Genomic DNA, 20599 nt, shown 5'->3' with positions numbered 1-20599 from the left:
CATAATATTTCAAGAAAATTTGTAACACATGTAATGTAGTTTCCTCGAGTTTAAGAAATTTTGTAACGATAGAGAAATACAATTCGGTCAAAACGGATCCAAAGAACGCAGTAGGTTTAGCCCTCCAGCGGCGAACAATGCCAAAACCGACTCTACTTGTTCTGTTAATTTCGGACAACCATCACGTCGACTTTTTTGCGTTTTCTTAAGTGTTTCCCTATGATAGACCTATACAAGGTATGAATTTCCTCTATGATTTTGTATAGAAAAATATAAAAATCGCACGGGTCTGGAGGATTAATCATTCTAGTTTATTGACCTTCCCAATTTTTGCTATTTATCTTCCACATTTTCTTAGTCTGGATTAAATTTGGGTAAAGTTTCAGTAAATAAAAAAACAAAAAAAAAAAAAAGAAAAGAGAAAGAAAGAACGGCGCGCCGTTAGAAAAGGGAACGCTTCCTCTTTCCTAAGACAGTCTCCTTTCACGCTCGATTGGGATCTAATTTCGACATTAAGATCGCGCGCTAACGCGGCCAATAGTTATTTTCGGCCCCAGTGTCACCATATCCATAGAATTGAAATGGAGATCGAGCTGACGACAAATTGGCCGTGACTAAATGGGCTTCCCTGGCGACGAGGGTGTGGGGGTTACCACGAAAAAGGGGGAAAGTTGTTGAATCTAAACAAGCCACGCTTAATATTAATTTTCTTCCGTGCTAGGGAAAGGGCGGAAAGAATAAAGTGTAAAAGTACCTGTATCTATATTCTCGCTCAAAAGTCCTAGGGTATCGTTTATCTTTAATGAAATTTTAATATTTGATACAAACTATGAATTTTAAATTACAGTATATTTGATATAAATTATTACAGTAAATTTGATATAAATTATAAAGTTCAAATTACAGTATAAACTGTTCTTAACCACCTAATAAATTTATTGCGTATTTCATTCATCTTTTTTCCCATCTCTTCAAATTTACTGAAGATAGATGAATTGGGAGAGAGTCAAGAATCGATTTCGTGGTGTAATTGCAACGAAGAGGACGAAGTCGAGGCGCAAGGGTTGGAAAGGGTTCTTGCGAACGTTTTAGTCAACTATGTCGACTTGTCTATTTGTGCACGTGTATTCTAGATGTCAGCCGCTCGGAGCCTCGCACATACTATGTTAATTAAGCAGTCTCACTTACCGCTTAGATGTGCGCACCCTTTCCAGCCGCCTTTACACTGTCATGATTCTCCCTTCGTGTTTGCGGCCCCACGAAATTACGTGCGTCACAGTAATTTCTAAAATTTGTACCACGACGTTGTGACACGTCCACAACCGGCCTTTGGTCTCGACATCAAAGCAGTAATAACGATTTACGTCCCTCGAGGTGCAGTCGTTGTCCAGGATGGAGGTGACCAAATATTGAAGATGGGACGGGTACTTGTTCTATAAATATATGATTTAATCTAACTATTTACACGCTACTAGCATTGTCTTAGTCATATCAATGATGTGTAAATTGTATGGAAACCTTGAACAGGTCCTATAGCGTATTTTGGTCAAAGTTAAATTAACGGTAAAGTTTGGTTCTACAGTTTCTGTTGATCGATTTAATGCACACAGATTGCAGATACTTCGTCAAAAGTCGATGTAATGTTAAACGCATGAAGCACCTTAGATATAGGGAATTATGTGGAATAGTGGAATTTGAAAGTCACTTTCCCTTAAAATGTGTTGAATGTGCTTCAGGCCATTAGTTGAGATTTCCATTCAATTGTTATTTGGCTCCTTATTTTTAATATACTTTCAAAACAATTAAAGATAGTTTTTCTACGATTTTATCATTATACATATACATCACTCGGTATTTAACATTAAAAAGGTGAAGCTGTATAACATTGTTTACTGTCATGCAAAATAGGGTTTTATCAACTGTTACCTAACACAGGAAGCAAATGGAATCTATGTAAATGTGGCTATACCTCTGGCACATATGACGGTAATTCCAATTTCGGCTGCAATTACACTCGTAAAGACTTAACACATACAATACACGTGCTACCAAATATGCAAATTCTCGTTCTAGTCTCTTTTTGTATTCTTACAATAACTTTGCATTGCTAGTAAATATACAAATTTTCATCCTAATTTCTTTCTGTATTCTTATAATAATTTGAAACTTTCATTTAAATCTCAACTATTCGTCCAGCAATTTCTCTTCGCGGCCACTGACACGATCTCACATACTTATTACGGTATATCGAAGAATTGGAAATACAAAATGATCATTTTGAACTGTTGAAGTTACGTTAACTCTCTATCACGTGTACAATGAGATTCGTACGCGATAGCATTATATTAGCTTGAAATACTTCCTTATTTTTTAGCAACATCGAAACTGAACAAAATGGTCCAAGGGTTTGAATTTATAATGATTTCCCTTGTGTAGTCTCTATTTAACGAAGGTATGCGAATTTTTAATGATTTCCCCTGTGTGGATGTGTTTAATACACAACGCGCTATTGTATCGCGCGGCAAGCAATTTTCTTCCATTTTTTATTACACTACTATCCCCAAAAAAGAGGAAAATAGAGAAGCTTTCAGAATTCCCTGTACAAATGAAATTCTAAATAAAATCAATTCAGTGACAAGTCCGTTAAATATATTACAAGCTCGCCGAATGGATCTAGGATCCTTATAAACAATGCCGGACGAGTGTTTCAGAGTCGAGTACTTTCATCGTACACTCTATTTACCCAGACCAGCTCGGACACCCCCTTAAGCTACCCTCCTGGTAGTTTGCTAGGGGTGTTCAAGTGGCTCGAAGAATTATATATAGTAGGAAGATTCGCTGGAATAATTCCCCGGGCGACCAGACCTCGTTTCTACGTGTCATCTCCGTAACGCCGACCAAGTTTGCTAGGTGCAAGCACCAAATCCTTTAAGAAACCGTATAAAACGATCCAACCTTCTTTGAGTTACGAATCACGCTAGCTCGGCCATTGAAAGTGGATACGTTTCCGAACTTCGATCCAATATTCGAGCTTACTCGCGTGTATGTGGTATACAGTCTGCTTCAAAAAGTTGGGATCAATTCTTACGTAGTACCGATGCAGCACTCATTAAAGTAAATAAACATGTTTTAACAAACGTGTAACCAAATCGTAAACTAACATAGTAAAGCTACTTGCAAATTAAAGCTACGAACTGATTTCGATCTTGTACAGTCGTACGTCAAAAATTACCTTTCAACGCACCAATTTTCCTTGATTGTTGATGTATACCATTGAACATATTACTGGTTGGATGTCATGGTCCGAAAACGTTTCTTCACCCCACGGTTCTTTATTGAGGATGGCCTATAAATCTTATAACTAATGATATTTGGACCCTAACGTATTTCGACCCTGACTGAAGTTAACGACCGGAATGAGTCCGCAGAAACTTCCGAAAATCTCGCGAACAGGACAATGTATACGTATGTAGGTGCGGGAATATGTATATGAGAGAAAATACAGAATGTTTCGAGCGAAGTTTAAATTTGGTTAGAATCGAAGGGAGTTGGTTCAGAATGGTTAAAGTTAGGAGAAAGGGTATGGTTTCTGGAGTGGAATCGTCATTTTTGTGGAAGGAAGTTTGTGGAGATAGGTTTTGACAGAAAAGGATATTTATTTATGTTTTCGAGAGAATAATGGAAAATTGCGAAAAAGAAATAAAAAAAAATGAAATGCAAGGAGAATAACGAAACGAGATGGAAAATAATGGAAAGTACATGAAATACTAGAAGATAATAGAAAATGATAAAAAATAACGAGAAAAGACAACAGGCAGTGAAAACTAACATAAAGCGATAGAAGATTGTAAAAATTAATCGAAAACAATAAATAACAAGAAATAATACAAGAAACAATAAATAATAACAACAGTAACAAGAAATAATAAAAACTAAGGAAAATTAAAGGAAGGTGGCAGAGAATAAGGAAAATGTGTCACTATAAACGTAAAATATTCCAAAGAAAATAAAAGTATGGAGGAAGGCAAGTTCTATAGAATAGAAAAGTTCTCCGTTTAGAAAAAAAATCAAGATTTCAGAGTGTAAGTGAAATATCCCAACATTTACAATTATTGAACATATATTATACAGGGTGGTTGGCAACTGGTAGTACAAGCGGAAAGGGGGCGATCCTACGCGAAAAAAGAAGTCGAAAATATAGAATAAAAATTTTTCATTTGAGGCTTTGTTTTCGAGAAAATCGACTTTGAATTTTCGCTCGGTACGCGTGCACTTTATCACGTCTCGTTATAACGGATCTCACTGTAGATCGTTGTCTCGATGGAAAAACTAAAGAAGAAAAAAAAATTAAAAAAAATTTTTATTCTATATTTTCGACTTCTTTTTTCGCGTAGAATCTCCCCCTTTCCGCTTGTACCATCAGTTACCAACCACCCTGTATATGCATAATTGTCTTCATCAGGGGTTGAAATACAGACTGATACTGTATCAGCTTGCGAAACACTTTTTTTATCTGTAATCATTTCTGAGTTAACTCTTAAGGGTGACTTTGGAGGGTGGTTTCACCCCCTAAATTTGAGTTATCGTAACAACAACAAAAATACATATGCAATATTTCTGGCTATTTTTCAAGCCTACAAAGTAGCATTTAACTATTTAGTGCCTGATAATAAATATCTGATAGCAAGTATAACATAATTTACTACTTAATTAGTTTCTAATAATAATTAATGTAAATAAAGCCCGAACAGTAAGTATACGTCAATATCAGCGTATACATTGTATAGATGTCGGTCATTCACCCATGTTCCGAATTCAACTTGAAAAACTTCGTGCAGCTAATACTACTGCTAGAATAATCGTTGCTATTACCATTAATAGCATACTTCCTAAAGTTCGCTGATTGTGAGTAAATAACTAGTTGGTTAGTGGATCGGTGGACTAGAATTATTGTTGAAAGGTAGCAGAGATAACTGGAAGGGTATAAAAGTGATGGAATTTCAGCAAGTCCTTGAGCTTCTTAAATTTTAATGGAATATTCGTTCATTTTCATTACTGTATGAATCCAAAATTTATTTTGTTTCATCGCAGAATAATTCGACCTGAATTAACGAAATTCCTCGTTAATCCAATGAACGGCATGTATCATGTCCTAAAATGTAATTAAAATTGAGTTGATCGTATAATATTATAAAGAAAAATTCGTTATGCTTATTTGAGAATTTTACCGTCTGTTTTTAATGTCGTATTCTTAAAAAATTTTGAAATTTTTTATTTGTCCACGTGTACTTCTAAATGAATATTTAAATCTTCATCTTAAATTTTAGTTTGTTAAGTACTAAAATATTGTTGACCCATAAAAGCGACTTTTCTGATCCAATTAATACTTATATTGCTAATAACGAAGAATTTAAAATGCTTAAAGTTCCTGATAATATTATTATTAATACCTCTTTGCGAAACAAGTTTTGCGTAAGCTATAATGAAACATAAATTGGCTTTAGGATCTTAAGTACACAATATTAAACGCTTGTTGAAAAGAATGAACGCGGTACAAAGGGAAAATACTGAAGATTATTAGTATTCAACTTATTTAGTAAAAAAGTAATACTATTTTTATTATTGTTAATGTACAATAGTTCATAAAAGTATCTTAATACTTGTAAAAACTTTTTGTAAATATGTTATGTGTGTTACGAATGATTTTCGACATTCAAGATCACATTGGTAAAGATGCGGATCAATCTGAAAATGTACGATACATAGAAGATACAAAATATCTAATTGCAAATATACGCTTCATGAATTTTATAAAGTTATTTAAATCCAATAAAAAATTATCCATTATATCAATAAGCTTCAGTACTTAATGGAAATATTTCTTACATTAACTATATGTTTAAGACAACTAATTTTTTATATTTGTTCATATCTATAATAAACATATTGTAACTTTTACATACATTTCAAGACTCGTTTCAAATTCTATCCCAATGATCATGATAATCGTGTTTCATTACAATGCTAATGAAATTTCAAAAAGTTTTCATACACGTATATTACGTTCATAAAAATTTTCTAGTCAGTGTATGCGTCCTATATTGCAGCTTCACCTGATTACTTGCATCATACAAATATATTATATCACAATATAGCCACAAACATGTTAGAAATATAAATAAATGTCAAGTAGAGAGAATGAAAGAGAGGGGGGGGGGGGGAGTGCTTTGGTTATTCAACGAACTTCTTTTTTAAACGCTGCCTCTGAAGTCTCGCCCAGAAAACTTTCCGTTTGCCCTTAAGAAAAGAACTTTCCCTTCGCTGGTGTGCACACACGCGTACAATTACAACCGCCATTCAACCTTTTCTCCTCCATCTCTGTGTTCTTATTTTGAAAACGTTGCTTTAGCGTCGTTTTTCGTAGCGAACCCTTTCGCCTGCAACGGGACTCAGGTCGATCTGAATGCAAGATAAATTAAAGTGTTCAAAGGGTGAAGTGAATCAGGCTGTATACGTTCGAACTCTAAAGTCACCCACTAAAGGGAACGGAGTTTTCCTGTTCTCTGATTTCTCTAGCAACAGTGTCAAAATTGAAAAGGAAGTATCGTTATGAAATAGGATCTTGGTGCAGTGATGCGGAATTTACAGGGGTTGCAAGAAAGTGGTATAATATCGTCAGAAAGAGAGTAAGGGTGTTGGAACATGCGAGACCATTCCGAACGTCGGCTATGATTTACCGTTTCGAGAAACTGTACCTCGCACTTCTCGCGAACAAATGATTTGCTCATATTTACTGCAACAGTTTCCCGTGTATCGAGCATGTGGAACACCGTTTTAAATTCTGTAATGTCTCTCAAGATTCTATGAATGCGCTGAGAAAAGAATGACGCTGTCATGATAGGTATTTGTAGGAGCAGAATTTCTTATAGCATAACTCCTTTATTTTGTATATATATCGATTTGTAGACATATCTTTAAAAATGTGGAATACTTCTTTAAATTTAAAAATTTCACTAAAAGAATGTTACTATTATAATCATCATTTACAAGAGAATTTCTTATGTAGTCTCTTAAGACTGTATTTTAAACTTCTCAAATATAGAATATCTTTTTAAGCTTTCTTTTCATTTTGAAAATTCTATGAGAAAGGATGATATTATTATAGTAGCAATTTATGGGAGTGGAATTTCTTACACAATCTCTTCTTCCGTTATATGTAGTCCTGCACACTATTTGCTATGAAATATTCTTCTAAGCGTTATGGGTGTGACTAAGAACAAAATATAGACAACTTTTCAACCTCGAAATTCAACGTTCAACACTGCAATTCCACTAGAGACCCAAGCTCGTCGAGAAAGGGGAAATACATCGCTTCCTTAACCAGAGAAGACCATTTGATCAACCAGTTGAGTCCTGCAATCACGTTGTAACGTGATCGAAGGGTGATTTGCACCCTCGGTAAAAAGTAATCTCTTCTAATTTCCGAAAACTACGGGACCGTGAAACGTGAGCTCTTCGTTTCCTTAGCCAACTGTACCAGGTCTTTCTTCTCCTTGGAAAAAAGTGTTTCCTCTGTAAATAAAGTGTCTGTGTTAAATAAAGACGTTCCTCAAGGAGGAGAAAAGAACAGCCATAGCAGAAATAGAACTTCTGGCCCGTGGTCATAGCCAGCCTTTGAAATATTTTGCGAGAACACCTCGTGACCTATAGCCATATCTGTCTCATGCAAGGGAAATAGAGGGAGAAGACAAGAAAGGGTAGCGAATCTACGACGGCCGAAAACGCCCAGCCAATAAGCTTAAGCCAACCTCCTCGTAATTTTAGTCTTATTTTATCATTGTCTGCGTCCTTCACCGTGCAAGGTTTGGTCTGAGAAAATTTTTGCAGATCTTTGACCCGCTTTGGCCGCTAGACATCGAGTTGAAGGAAAAGTAATCTTTCTTATTCTTGTCGCTAGGAAAAATTTATTATCTTTCAGATAGATCTTATAAATCAAATAAATTGTTAAATGAAATCTATATTTTATATACGTAATAACTGCTGTATATTTCTAACAAGAGGGAACTTTATTGTATTTTTAGAACAAATATTATTTATTCCGAAGTTTTGTTATTAGATGTTTTACAACGGGAATATTATAAATTATAGAGAAATTTGGTCTTTCTAATTATAGAAGAATTTTACACCATATGATTGTGGATGGTGTGACGTTAGCGAAAGACGTGGCTGATTGTTTATAAACGTTGTTAAGATATGTTAATGTTGTCAAGGAGTGTTGTGAGCGTTACCAAAGTTTGTTAAGGGAAAAAATGAGCGTGGTAATGCTGTCAGAGTTGAATTAATCGTGATCGAGAGAAGTTCATCGTTTTGCTGTGACGTAGAAATAGTGATAAGCGAATTCGTGAAGCGCGATATTATATTCGATTTTGTGAGAGTATTACAATATTGTGCTTATCATACTGTCTTTTCTGTTAATTTATAATAAACATTCCTACATGATTCATATCTTTTAACGAAGACGTTTCAAAATTACAATTTGATTAGAAACTTTTCATACTCGCTATACATAGCCCGAGAGCGAAAGTATCAACAAATTCTATGGTTACATTCACCTTATCTTCTAACTAACTTCTAACTGCAGAAGAATTGTACTATTACAGTTAAACTCTCCTGACGAAAACATTAAAAAGTTACGATCTGACAAGGAATCTTTGATGGTCATTGCACATAATACGAAAACGAATGTATCAACAAGTTCCATAACAATATATAACCTATTCTTCTTCGATACTCATCTACATAAGAAACACCAGGAAATCACCTCTCGAAGATTATATGTGGTTTCCATAGCGTATCATACGGGTCATGGAGGATTGTCTGCGAATTCATTTTCAGAAAATAACTTTTTACGGCGAATCCGATAAGTTTCGTAGGTTGCTGAATGACTGTCGGGGAGATTCAACGGACGCGATAACTTCATGCTGCTGATGAAACCGACACAGGAAGGAGGTCGTTCTTTATCAGAAGAACGAAAGCACCCTTCGACGTGCCTCAAACGGAACAGATACCGTGTCGTTTACCATTCTGCGGGGAAAGTTTTGTACAGAACAGCTTTGCGAAGCAAATATTCCTCCCTTATCATTGTAATGAAAAGTTTAGCTGGCGAAGTCGGTTAATTTAGGGCGATTTCATAGGGCAAATTCGGAATAAGGTTTTCATAATTTTATCGGTTACTGTGTGAGTAAATTTTGTGAAATTCCTTTAGGTTGTTCATAGTGTATATTTTGTCAGTTTCTTCGGTATGTTTGCTATATTATTATAATAAATATGTCGGAGAAGGAAAGACAGCGGGATTTCCCGTCTGGAATGTTGGGACAAACCCCAATACACTAGTCCAGACTTTTACTATAGCCGCCCTTAAGTAATAAAAATAAGAAATAGTCTTAATGTTCCAATCTGATTTTATGACGATGGGTTTGGGCTCGAAGTGACATGGCAGGTCACCGGGCATAGCCGCAGTCACGGGAGGGACATGTACCTGACAGAGGTATGAAATGATTATATGGCTCTCCTTAAAACAAAGATCAAGCCGAGAAGCGGGGACAGGAGTATATAAGGGCAGCCTCTTTTGGATTGACGGAGATAGAGTGAGAGCTAGTCAGTTAGTTAGTGAGTCGTTGGACGATTGAGTCATCGGGAAGTTACCCGAATCGAGTAGCACGTTGATACGAGTCCTCCCGTGGACCGTGGATTCGTTATCGAACCTGACTTCATTGTCACCATCATCTCGATCATCCTATTACCATTCCTCATAGCCTCTTGTAGCGTCCACATTCGTACTGATAAATATTGGCTACATTCGCGACGGTAAAATAAGACGGTAAAGGTTCATCGAACGCCCCAAACTGCCAACCTGCCTCCGACAAATATATATACAGCATATAGAGCGTTGTGTCTAACGCGATGCGTGATTTTCCAATTGCGGTTATGTAGTAAGAAAAATTATGGATCACAATTTATTCTTTTAACGTATACAACAAGCAGTGATGATTCAAATTTCGAAAACAGTTTATTTTCATAGCAAAATCAAGGTCAATTTGTGTTTTTTAAATGAGATTTTATATTTTTCTTTCTAATGAATTGTAGGGAATATTAAGACGAATTAAAAAAAGGTAACCCAAACTACGTGATATTTCTATTAACACAATACGTTTAAACAGTGTAAACATAGTTGAACCAGCTTAAATTTCTGAATCTAATACAGAATGATCTTTGAAAGTGATTATTATTCGAAGATCACCTCCAACATTATCTCACATTGCACAAATCCTTTCAAACGAGCACGAACCGAACAGGATTTCATCAAGATCTTGTTCCACGTCACCTCACCTTACAAATCATTTCAAATTAGCACAAACCGAGCGGAGTCCAATCAAAATCTCGTCCATTACCAAGGACAAAGAACCTCGGAAGCCAGCCACCTTTATTTTTCTTTTTCTCAGCCCAGCCAGCTAATGTCTTCGTAGATACAACCTATCCGTGGAAGAATTTTGTCTAATGGAAGGGGATGATGGAGTGAAGCCGTTCAAAAGTACCATAAATTCGACTAAACGCGTTTTCCAGGGTCCGCCAGGGTCGAGATGCCGCGCAGGGTGGCACAGGTTGACGTTACGGGGTGAATATATATCAGTTGAGCGTAGTGCTGGTAATGGCGATGGTAATGGTGGTTGTATCCACAGAATTCTATAGAGGGGCAAGCGAGTTAAACAGCCGGAGGCTACCAATCCCCTGGCTGCTAACTGCCTTTAACGTGCAACCCTCGGAGCTCTTTTCGGTGCTCCCGTTCAAGGATAATTCACTACCGTGTGTACACTGTGCTATATTAATCATTCTGTCTATGTACACGCCAATTGAGTACGATAGTAGCTAGTCGAAGCAATTTAACTGAGATTAAGATTCAATCGATCGATTCTTCTCGGCAGATCTCCTTTTTTTTCTACGTTTCTTGAGGTATTTTATTTAGCTGTTTGTGAGTTTCTTGGAAGATTCTCTTGGTCGTTTAGCTTTGTTCGGTTGATAAGCTTTGGTTGATAGTATTTAGAATACTTCTGGTATCGACTGACACCGACACCGAGTTAACCGAGCCTGTTAGAAATCAAGTTGATGAAATGATCACTTTCTTTCTGCAAATATCTCAATTTCAGAGTCGAAATATGCAATTAATGCGCAAAACAATATGTGTCTCAAAATATCAACAATCGATTTCCATGAATTTATATATTGTAAGTAACTGTGAATGAATAATGATATAAATTACTGTAAATTGCAAGATGAATGTTAAAAATGTTTGTAACAGCGTCACTTTTCTCTGATTTTAATTTATGCAGTTAGTCGATGCGTATAACTTTTATGCAACCTTTACCAGGCCAATTTCGTGTCTCGTATACAATGCTGGAGTACTGTCTCTTCTTTTAGCACAATATATTATTATATGTAGTTGTAATGTGCATTCCTGTTCAGGACACCCGAATAATCATTAGAGAATTATCAAAATCTTCATTCAAAGTGACGGGCAAAAGATACCAGAATATAATAAAAATGGGTAGTAGAAGTAGGAATAGAAAAATGGAAAGTGTTTTATTTGAATATTTGAACCAATGGTTAACAACGTCGAATTTTTAAAAGTTAGAATGAGAATAATAGTTATTGTTCATTCAAATATAAAAAGCTCTCGAGGGGTTTTACAACGATTGTTCCATTTTCCTAATTCTTTTATATCGCTTCCTTCTACATTGTTCTTTCAAAATGTTTCTCGCGAATACAATGAAACTACTTTAGACTTTAATGTAACCCAGCTTGTACGTTGGTAGAAAATGTACACGTAGGATATTGCATTCTTGATGCCTTCCAAAAATAAATAACGCAATATTGCATACTTACTTTATTGCAGTGAAGTATACCGTGTTACAGAGTTTTGTGGCAATTGTCAAAAATTTATGATAATAGCAATCGTACTTCTGGTTTCTTTAAAGTTAAGTGATGCAAAAAGGCGGATAAGAGATATGCCGGGCAAAATGCAATTCTATGTAGTAACGCAGCGTTCAACTTACTAAGATATTCATTATGTTGTAGTTTTATACCTTTAATATTCTTCTGGATGAAAAACATTGGCAATTTTATATTTATCGAAAGAAAGAAGAAAATATGCAAAGGTAAAAAACATTTCATGCATTCTAAAATTTCATATTTACATCGAATTTTCTTCCCTTTTACTCCAAATTTGAAAATTAATGAAATAACAAATTTAATACCTTCTTCATTAATAGAACATTTCATATTTGCATCGAACTTTTTTCCTATTCGTTTCAAACCTGAAATGTCCTTTAAAAATCAATGACAGGAGCAAAAAATAAAAAATTAAATATCTAAAATACTTAGCACATTATAAAATTTTACTCTGACATCGAATCTCTCTTTTTTTTTTGTTCTTAAATCATAAAAATCAACGAAACAGTAATTTAATTATCAGAATGTTCCCTCGAATCCCAACATCAGCGATACAGATCACGCAACTTCCGTCGTTCTTCAGCTAAATTTACTCCTGTTGCTGCGGCGCACATTAATGTACCTTTATACACTTCCGGTCTGCACAGGAATTTCAGATGAGAACGAATCTAGTCGAAACTAATACATTTTGTGTCTTCAGTTTGATACACCGTATGTGCATGACACAAGTGTCTTCGCGTTCGTATGTACGAATAACGTGTACACACAACCAACAACGCTATCTCTTTCCGCTAGCCAAGCTGTTGATCTACCATGGAAGTCAACAGGATCGTGTACAAAAGTACTTTAGAGTCTGTTCTGGTGAAATGTTAGAACGGATTACCGTTCGATCGATATAGAAACTCAAAAACCAACATGTCTAGTTGGCGGAGCTTAAATATATTTATAAACCTGACGTCCAATAGAATTAGTATAAATCGTTTTTTTTGTCTGTAAGGAGGAAGACATTAATCGGTTACGTTAACATAAATCTGAAACCGAACTCTAATGTAATCTCATCCGGAACTTTCCTATACTCAAAGCTAATATCAACGATACATGAAAGTGTAAAAATTGATCAAAAATTGTCTATATGCCGTAAACCAAGTTTAACAAGAAAAGGAAACGAAAAGTATGAAAAGCTACGAACAAAACGAGGATTTCGAATAGGGAAAGAACTTCCAGGCAAGCAATATTTACCCAGAAAAGGTTATTATAGAGGCGTGAAAGAGCAGGAAGCTTCGAAACAAAGCGACAATAGAGGAAAATACAAAAACTCTTTATACCTACAAACAAAATTTGACCAAAAAAGGTAACAGAACAGTGTGAAAGAGGTTGAAGAACTGACAACGAGAATCTGGAATCCAGAGGGGTAACAGCATCGCGAGCAAGCGAAGCAAATCGATGAAAGCCCTCGAAGATGTGCAAGAAAGAGGTTAGAAAACAATTAGCCTGACAGCCTATCTCACATCGGCATGCATCAGGAGATCCGCATCCGAGGGTAAGACGGTCCGCTGCTCCCGAGGCAGGAAAAGGACACTGCTGAGGATGAACCTTCATGAATATATCGATATCCCATTAGAGTAGGTTCCATCCTGCAACCCACGTTCCACCCTGTAGTTGGTGCTTCCTGCTCGACTCTGTTTAAAGAGTGGCTGGCAGCCAGTGTGCAGCATCGAGCGACGGTCTCTTGACGAAGGAGGGTAACCGAGGGACGCGAGGAGGAAGAAGGGATTGCCGATGGTTTCTAGGGTATTCCAGGTCCGCTTCCAAGCAGAGGTGCAGTTTCGACGGCATCGAAGGACTAACGGCCTCGACCTAATCCCGACATTAATGCTAAGGCAGGCAACCGCTATCCATTTTGCACCTACAAAACGTCTCGATCTCTATATTTGTCCGTCTCTCTCTCTCTCTCTGTATTACGTCGGATAGCTGTCACGCCTCGGCCAACTGCTTGCACTGGAACACGCTACGTACTCCTTATTTTTCTACACCAAAACCGAACGTATCGTGAGCTGAATATTGGCTTCACGCTAAGGTTATCGAGTAAAGTATAAAACTTCTTCGAAAGTAATCAAAGGAAGAAGTACAGTGGATGAAAGTTTGGAATTATTTCTAATATATACGGTGTATATGTATTACAGAGGCAATTCAAATCTGAGATACACTTTCTTTCATAAATATTAGGACACCTGCTGTTTAGAACTTTGCTCACGCAAACGTGAATCAAGGAATTTAATTGAAGTATGTTTCTTATATTTACAGTAACATGGAAGTGTCCAAACGCTTTTGGACGGCAGTGTACATACGATGTATATACAGAGAAATACATATAGTTAACGAAAAATTACTCGAGTTCTCAAAAATTCATCGTAAATCCACAAGATCCATAACATTTTTGTGAGATACTAATTTCTACGAAATATCGTCATTCTTTTAGTTTTAGTGTTAAATTCGATACATTTGTTCTTTATTATAGTTTGGATCAGTCTAGTTCTGTATATGGAAACGAACGAGAATCGTGGCTCGATCGGTTGACGAGAAGAGAAATCAATGAACAAGCTCTCGATTAGGAAGCCTGTTCTTCGTTTATCGGACAGCGGACTGAGGGAAACTTTTTTCATTTCGGCCACTCGAACGTCTGGTAGACAGGACTCAAGTAGCGACGTGTGCGCTCGAAATTTCAAGCACGCCTCGAGGATATCGCTTGGTGATGATTTTTTCCCGTGTAATTATTCGGCATGATACCTGGGAAGCCTTGGTCGACAGACGTTTTGGAATTTAATTAACTGAGATTAGTTTTACTTTGTAATTTTATTTTTGTGCACACTAGTACTGTTGGATTAGACGTTTTATCATTTAAAACAGTATTGTTTCATAGGAGTTATAGTGGTCAAGCTATTTTATTATGTCGGGTTATCATTAGGATTTAAGGCGCGTAATGATTCTTCGTTTGAATTAGCCATTGTTTTACGAAACAGAGAATATATTTACGCGAATAAACAAGATTTTACAAAATATTATGAATAATGAGTTTAATAAATGATAAGATTAACAAACGATAAGTTTAACTAATAATTAGATTAAAGAATAATAAGTTTAACGAACAATAAGAGGAACGAATAATATGTCTTACGAATAATAAATTTAACGAATAATGAGATTAACGATTGATAGGTTTTACGAATAATGAATTTAATTAACGTTATTAACAATGTTCCGGGGTTCAAACGAATCCACGGTCAACGGGATAACTCTTTACTATGCGTAGAATAATTTTAAACACAAAAATACGATTGCTGAGACACTCGGTAAATTGCTCGATGTATCACTTTCCAAGGCGATCACACGAATGAATATCTAATGAAAATCTTTTTTCACTATACAACTGCATTTGTTTGTTATATGCTCGCTGAAGGCATCGAGAAGATTCCAATCGTTGTTGCTAGGCAATTTCTGTCAAAAGTTTGTTGTATACTCTTTGGAAACATCGAGAAAGATCCAAACGCCGTTGCTAGGCAGTTACTGTCTGGAGATTGATTCCTAATACAACGTGTGTCCCATTATATCGACATCTCTAAAGTACAATTCTATGTGATTTCTAGGGAGAACAATACAACCGATCCACACCTTCGTCAGGCAAAACGTTTATCCCGTGACCGTGGCTACGTTCGGCGACCAGTTGTCACCTCGAACCCACTTTCGCTTTCACAAATATCAAACAATTACAAATGACAATTGCTTAATTACAGTTATGATAAAATCTAGGCTAAAGCATTAGAAGGCTTTCTCAAAATTGCAAAGGGAAGGCTCCGGTTTTCCTTTCATCTCCGACAATTATAATAACTCATTTAGCGGAATTGTATATTCGATAGTATTTATAGATACAAATACAGCAAAAATTAGATTACGAATCCTCGATATTTGTTTATTCCGGAATAAGGTTTTCTACGAAAAAAATATCATTATACATTTTTTACTCAATTTTCCATATCGATTCATCCTTTTTTAAGTTGTCTCCCTAGTATAAAAAACACTCTGTATGTACAGATGCACAGGATATGGTCGGGACTCTACTCGGTATTCCATGAAAGTTCACCGTTCCAGCTATTACACGTGGCCAGTGGTAAGGAGGTTGACTTTATTTTTCACCACGTACCGAGATAGCTGGAATTTCATTTCACGCTATTCCCCCTGCAGGGGTTTGTTACATTTTTTGAGATCAGGAGATCGGGAGTCGTCCGACACGACGCGACGCTGAGAAATATTATACCATGCAGGAGATTCGTTTTTCCCTTATGCTTGTGGCAGATTTTATGACACCAAAAGTGTACTGTCTTTGTCATTGTAGTTTTGTGTCCTTTTGTGACGTTAAGGGATACGTTTCAGGGGAATATTTTGGGCTAGTGGATATAAAGTTAAAGATTTTCCTAAATCGCGTCGTCTACATGATATTTATGTGATCAATTGCAAAAATTGATCAAACTTAAAAATTTTTTAATTTCGATGTACAGATATTCGATTAACTACACACACCTTGAATTTTCATGTCTCAATCTTTTTGTTTTAACTTTTGTTTTAACAAACAAAAGGACTTTTAATTTGGAGGAAACCGCAAAAAGTGGAACGAGAAATCACGCATGTCAGCAGCGATCTTTTTCATATTTTCCTGAAACATAAAAAATTCTTTTTACAATAAAAAAAGAACTGAAAGAACGCAGTAGAGTTAACGTTCAATGCTCAAAAGAAACACAACTTATTTTAATGAGTTTATCTACTGCAAAAAGATAAAATAAATAATAGTGCGATAAATTATAAAAAATAAATTTAAAAGAGTATTTGTAACCACGTTTCTTTAGTTTTCAATTTGTGGAATTTATCAATGTGGTTTCCAAACGACTCATATGGAAATAAAGAAAATTAATTCAATTGTAAGCTTGGGGTAAAAAAATTCTACAGAAGAGGACAGACATTCAAATGGTAGATGATTTCAAAAGGTTTTATAGTGGGTGAAAAAAATATGTGAAATTAGGTCAAACGTCTTTTATTCGAAGAAATAGCAAAATTCATTCGCTTCGCGTATGAAAACGTGTAGTATACAGTACGCTGCGGAAAAAATTCAGTTACTTGGCCTATAAACGCTCATCTGCAAAATTACTCTCTTCCAGCAATAGTACACGGTGCTATTGAATCTTGTTTGCAATTGGAAAATTTATTGTTCTTTTCTTTTATAATTTAGTGGTTGATTAATGTTATAATCTTTCCTGGAATTATTTATGATTTATTTTTGTTAATTTTTAAATTATTTACCGCTTTGAGTACTACAACGACATTAATACGTGATATAAAATGTAATTTGTATCAAAAGCGTTAATTAACGATACCCAATATCCTTGGTAGTTACTATATTTCATTTATAAATATCCTAAATGAATAATCCAAATAATAAAAATGACTAAATAAAGTAATTCCATTGAAAAATCCGACGAAACGCATTTACAACTCTTTAATTTCCATTTAAACAATTTTTCAACTTCCATAACAATTCCAACTCTGACATATGTGATATCATATCTAAATAAATAAATGAATAATAAAAATATTACAATATTTAAAATAATTCCACTTAAAAGTCCAATGAAGTTCTCGGAATATTCTTTGATTCTCTCTGCAACTACCATATATATTTATAATTCCATTTAAAAATCCAATAAAATCTCCTTAAACTTCTTCAATTTTCACTTCAGCCACCTTTCGGCCTTTCTAATAATTCCAACCTTGCAGAAATGTCTCGACTGAACCTTTCTTGCAATCATGCCTGGAACAATTAGTATGAAAAAACTTATTTCAAAGCCTCTTTCAATATTAATACACCAATGATAAATCTTCGTCGTGATTCTATGCCTTTCGACTCAGTTTTATCACAAACACCCCACACATTATTATTATTCGAAGCGCTCGAACTACCCTCTCGAATATCCCAAGCCATTGACCCGTCTCTCGCAACTTTCGCAACGAATTTCCCCCGCTCTTATCAAGCATTTATAAATTCTTCCCGGATTCTGCCAGGCGAATCTCTTGGCCATTGGATGGTTAGATTACCGAAAAGACGCTATTACGCTATAAATCCGAGACCGAGCTGCCAGTTTTATAGAAGCAGTTAACGGTTAAACATATAAAGTGGCGGAAGGGTGTACGATGACCTCGTAAAAAGAATGGAAAAAAGAAGAGTGGGGCGAGGGCAAAGAGCTAATTAACTTGTGACTCGGCGTACCACAGCGAAACGAACGTTTAGTACCGGTGAAAATAAAGGCTGTCGAAAGGTAGTGCCGGTTGACCCTTAATTAGTCATGCGGTTAATTTTTCATACTGGTCTTGCTGTTACTTTTATGTTACTACCGTGTAATTTTTGTTACTGCGGCCAGATTTTGAAATAATTATAACGTAATATATGGTAATATTTAAATCTCTGACATTTTTTAATTATGATTATATTTAATTACAACATTAATGAACGTTGTAGAAAAATTTGTATCATTAAATAACTTGGGAATAAAATGTGGTAGGTCTGTTTTAAAGCGAAGAACGGTTACACATATAGCGAAGTTTCTCGCTGAAAAAATTTGGAATTAGATTTTTAATTATACCTACGGTAAATCTGATAGTTTTGCTATCAATTTGAAATTGACGACATGGGTATCGAAAGTAATTTTCTTTAATTCTATAGATTTTCGAACGTATTTTAGTATTTTCTTTAATACAAGATTTTAATCTCATTTTCTTTCAGTTTCTCCAATTTTATGAAACACTTGATGATTCCAAATCATTCGGACAGATATAATCACTGGATTAAAATGTGCAATTATTTTAAACATCTCCCTATATTATTAAAGGTGAAGATGATATTTAGACTCTACAATGTGTAAAAAAAAGAGCAAGTATAAAGAGTGAAAGTGAAGTTCAAAAATGTGAAAAATCCTTTGGTATCTGCGCTAAATTTGCTCATTGCTTTACTACGTAAAAGAAAAATATAAAAAGAAAAAGTGAATATTAAAAACGTTTAAAAATTGTACTTTTCAGTATTTGACGAAATGAAATGTATGGCTAACTTTTAATATGAAATTGAAAATACGAGATGGGATAATTAATATTTCGCGGAGCGTGTGATCAATTACGCTCGTACAAAATGAATATTAACATCGATATACTTTCATTATGCGATTTTACGATGTACCGGGCACGCGATTGCGATAATTGTCCATTATTATCGATGCGCCATTATTGTTTCGTTTGGCACTCGAGATGTTCGACAAGTATGACGCGATGGAAATCGATTTGGAAGAGCTTCGAGAAGAGTTTCTATATCGAGTATCGACGTTTACCTTGCTACTCCACCACTACGAATAAAATATGTTTTTACGCTTGATTGTTTTTAATGCTAACGAAGTTTTATAATTGAAGTCGCTGAAACGTTCGTTCAATTATCTTTCGAAAACGTGACTTCAAATAAATAAATCTTATTTTACGATTTTTACGTATTTTCTAGAACAATCTATAGATGTCGTAATAGATAATGTTCTACACATTATTCTATAGTAGATATTCTATAGAAGATAATGCAGTGGATAATCCTTTACCGATTATTCTACAATCCTATTCTATAAATAATTTTACGATGCATTTAGAAATTAGGCAAGTTCACGTATACTTGGCAGGTTTCATCAAACCGATTATTTCAAAAACGAAGGGTCACGATACATCCTATACTTTCGACTCTTTATTTTTTATCATATATTAGAATCAGCCCTTTTCAAATTTTACCGTAATCGCCGTATGATAGCCATTATAATAAGACGCTATCAACTCCAAATCATCTTCAAAACATAATAGATATTACAGCCGATCAATAATATATCGTTTCTTTGAGCTGAAACTTTCGAACTCGAAAGATCAACAAGAGCTCGGCGCAATTATTAATACAGAGGCTGAGGGATTAACTGCAAATAGAATCGAACGCTAGCCGTGAGTCAGCCAGTTCGTTTCTTAGGGCTTCCTCGAGAATTCTGTCCCAGATGCCCTCGTCGAACGAAGGACACCAGAAGCGTTCAGTATCGCGGGGTAATTTTCGTAATCGGCGTCCTAGATCCAACGAATTAAATCCGCAGCCAGGCTTACCCCGACGTTGGCTACGCGGATTTCCTTTAAACGGGTTGCTGCCTCCTCCTTTGAGAAGCAACGAGATGCTTCGCGCTCCGCTTTTGTGGAATGTAATGGGAGTTGAACGGTGTACGGCTCAAAAATACAAGGAGGTATCGGGGTAAGTGGTGCGCACGGTGGAAAATGGCGTCAGGTCTTCTTGAGAGGGTAAATCGAAGCTATGGAATGGGACTTTTTAACGGCGCTACCGGCAGAGTTTCTGGTTGGTCCTTTTAACACAAAGTACCGCCATGTTCTTTCGTGTTTTGTTCTATTCGAGTGTGGTCGTTAGTTGCTTCCAAGGACCTTTTTCGACTTAGTTTTATTTTATTTCTATTTGGAAGTTTTAGGTTTAAAT

The 20599-nt window shown here is 35.7% G+C and overlaps 1 protein-coding gene across 1 annotated transcript in view; it reads right to left on the bottom strand.

Annotated features, from left to right (window-relative positions):
- Window positions 1–962: 962 nt before the first annotated feature.
- LOC126873850 (uncharacterized) overlaps window positions 963–20599 on the bottom strand; it is a 140779-nt gene continuing 121142 nt past the window's right edge. The window contains exon 4 of the mRNA XM_050635151.1: window positions 963–1433. Coding sequence (XP_050491108.1) covers window positions 1221–1433 — 213 coding nt within the window. The 3' untranslated portion in view covers window positions 963–1220. The remainder of the gene's footprint in view (window positions 1434–20599) is intronic.

This window comes from Bombus huntii, chromosome 15 (assembly GCF_024542735.1).
Source record: "Bombus huntii isolate Logan2020A chromosome 15, iyBomHunt1.1, whole genome shotgun sequence".
NCBI classification, from domain to species: Eukaryota; Metazoa; Arthropoda; class Insecta; order Hymenoptera; family Apidae; genus Bombus; species Bombus huntii.
Note: the sequence above shows the minus strand (reverse complement) of the source record. Positions and strands in the feature narration are given on the sequence as shown.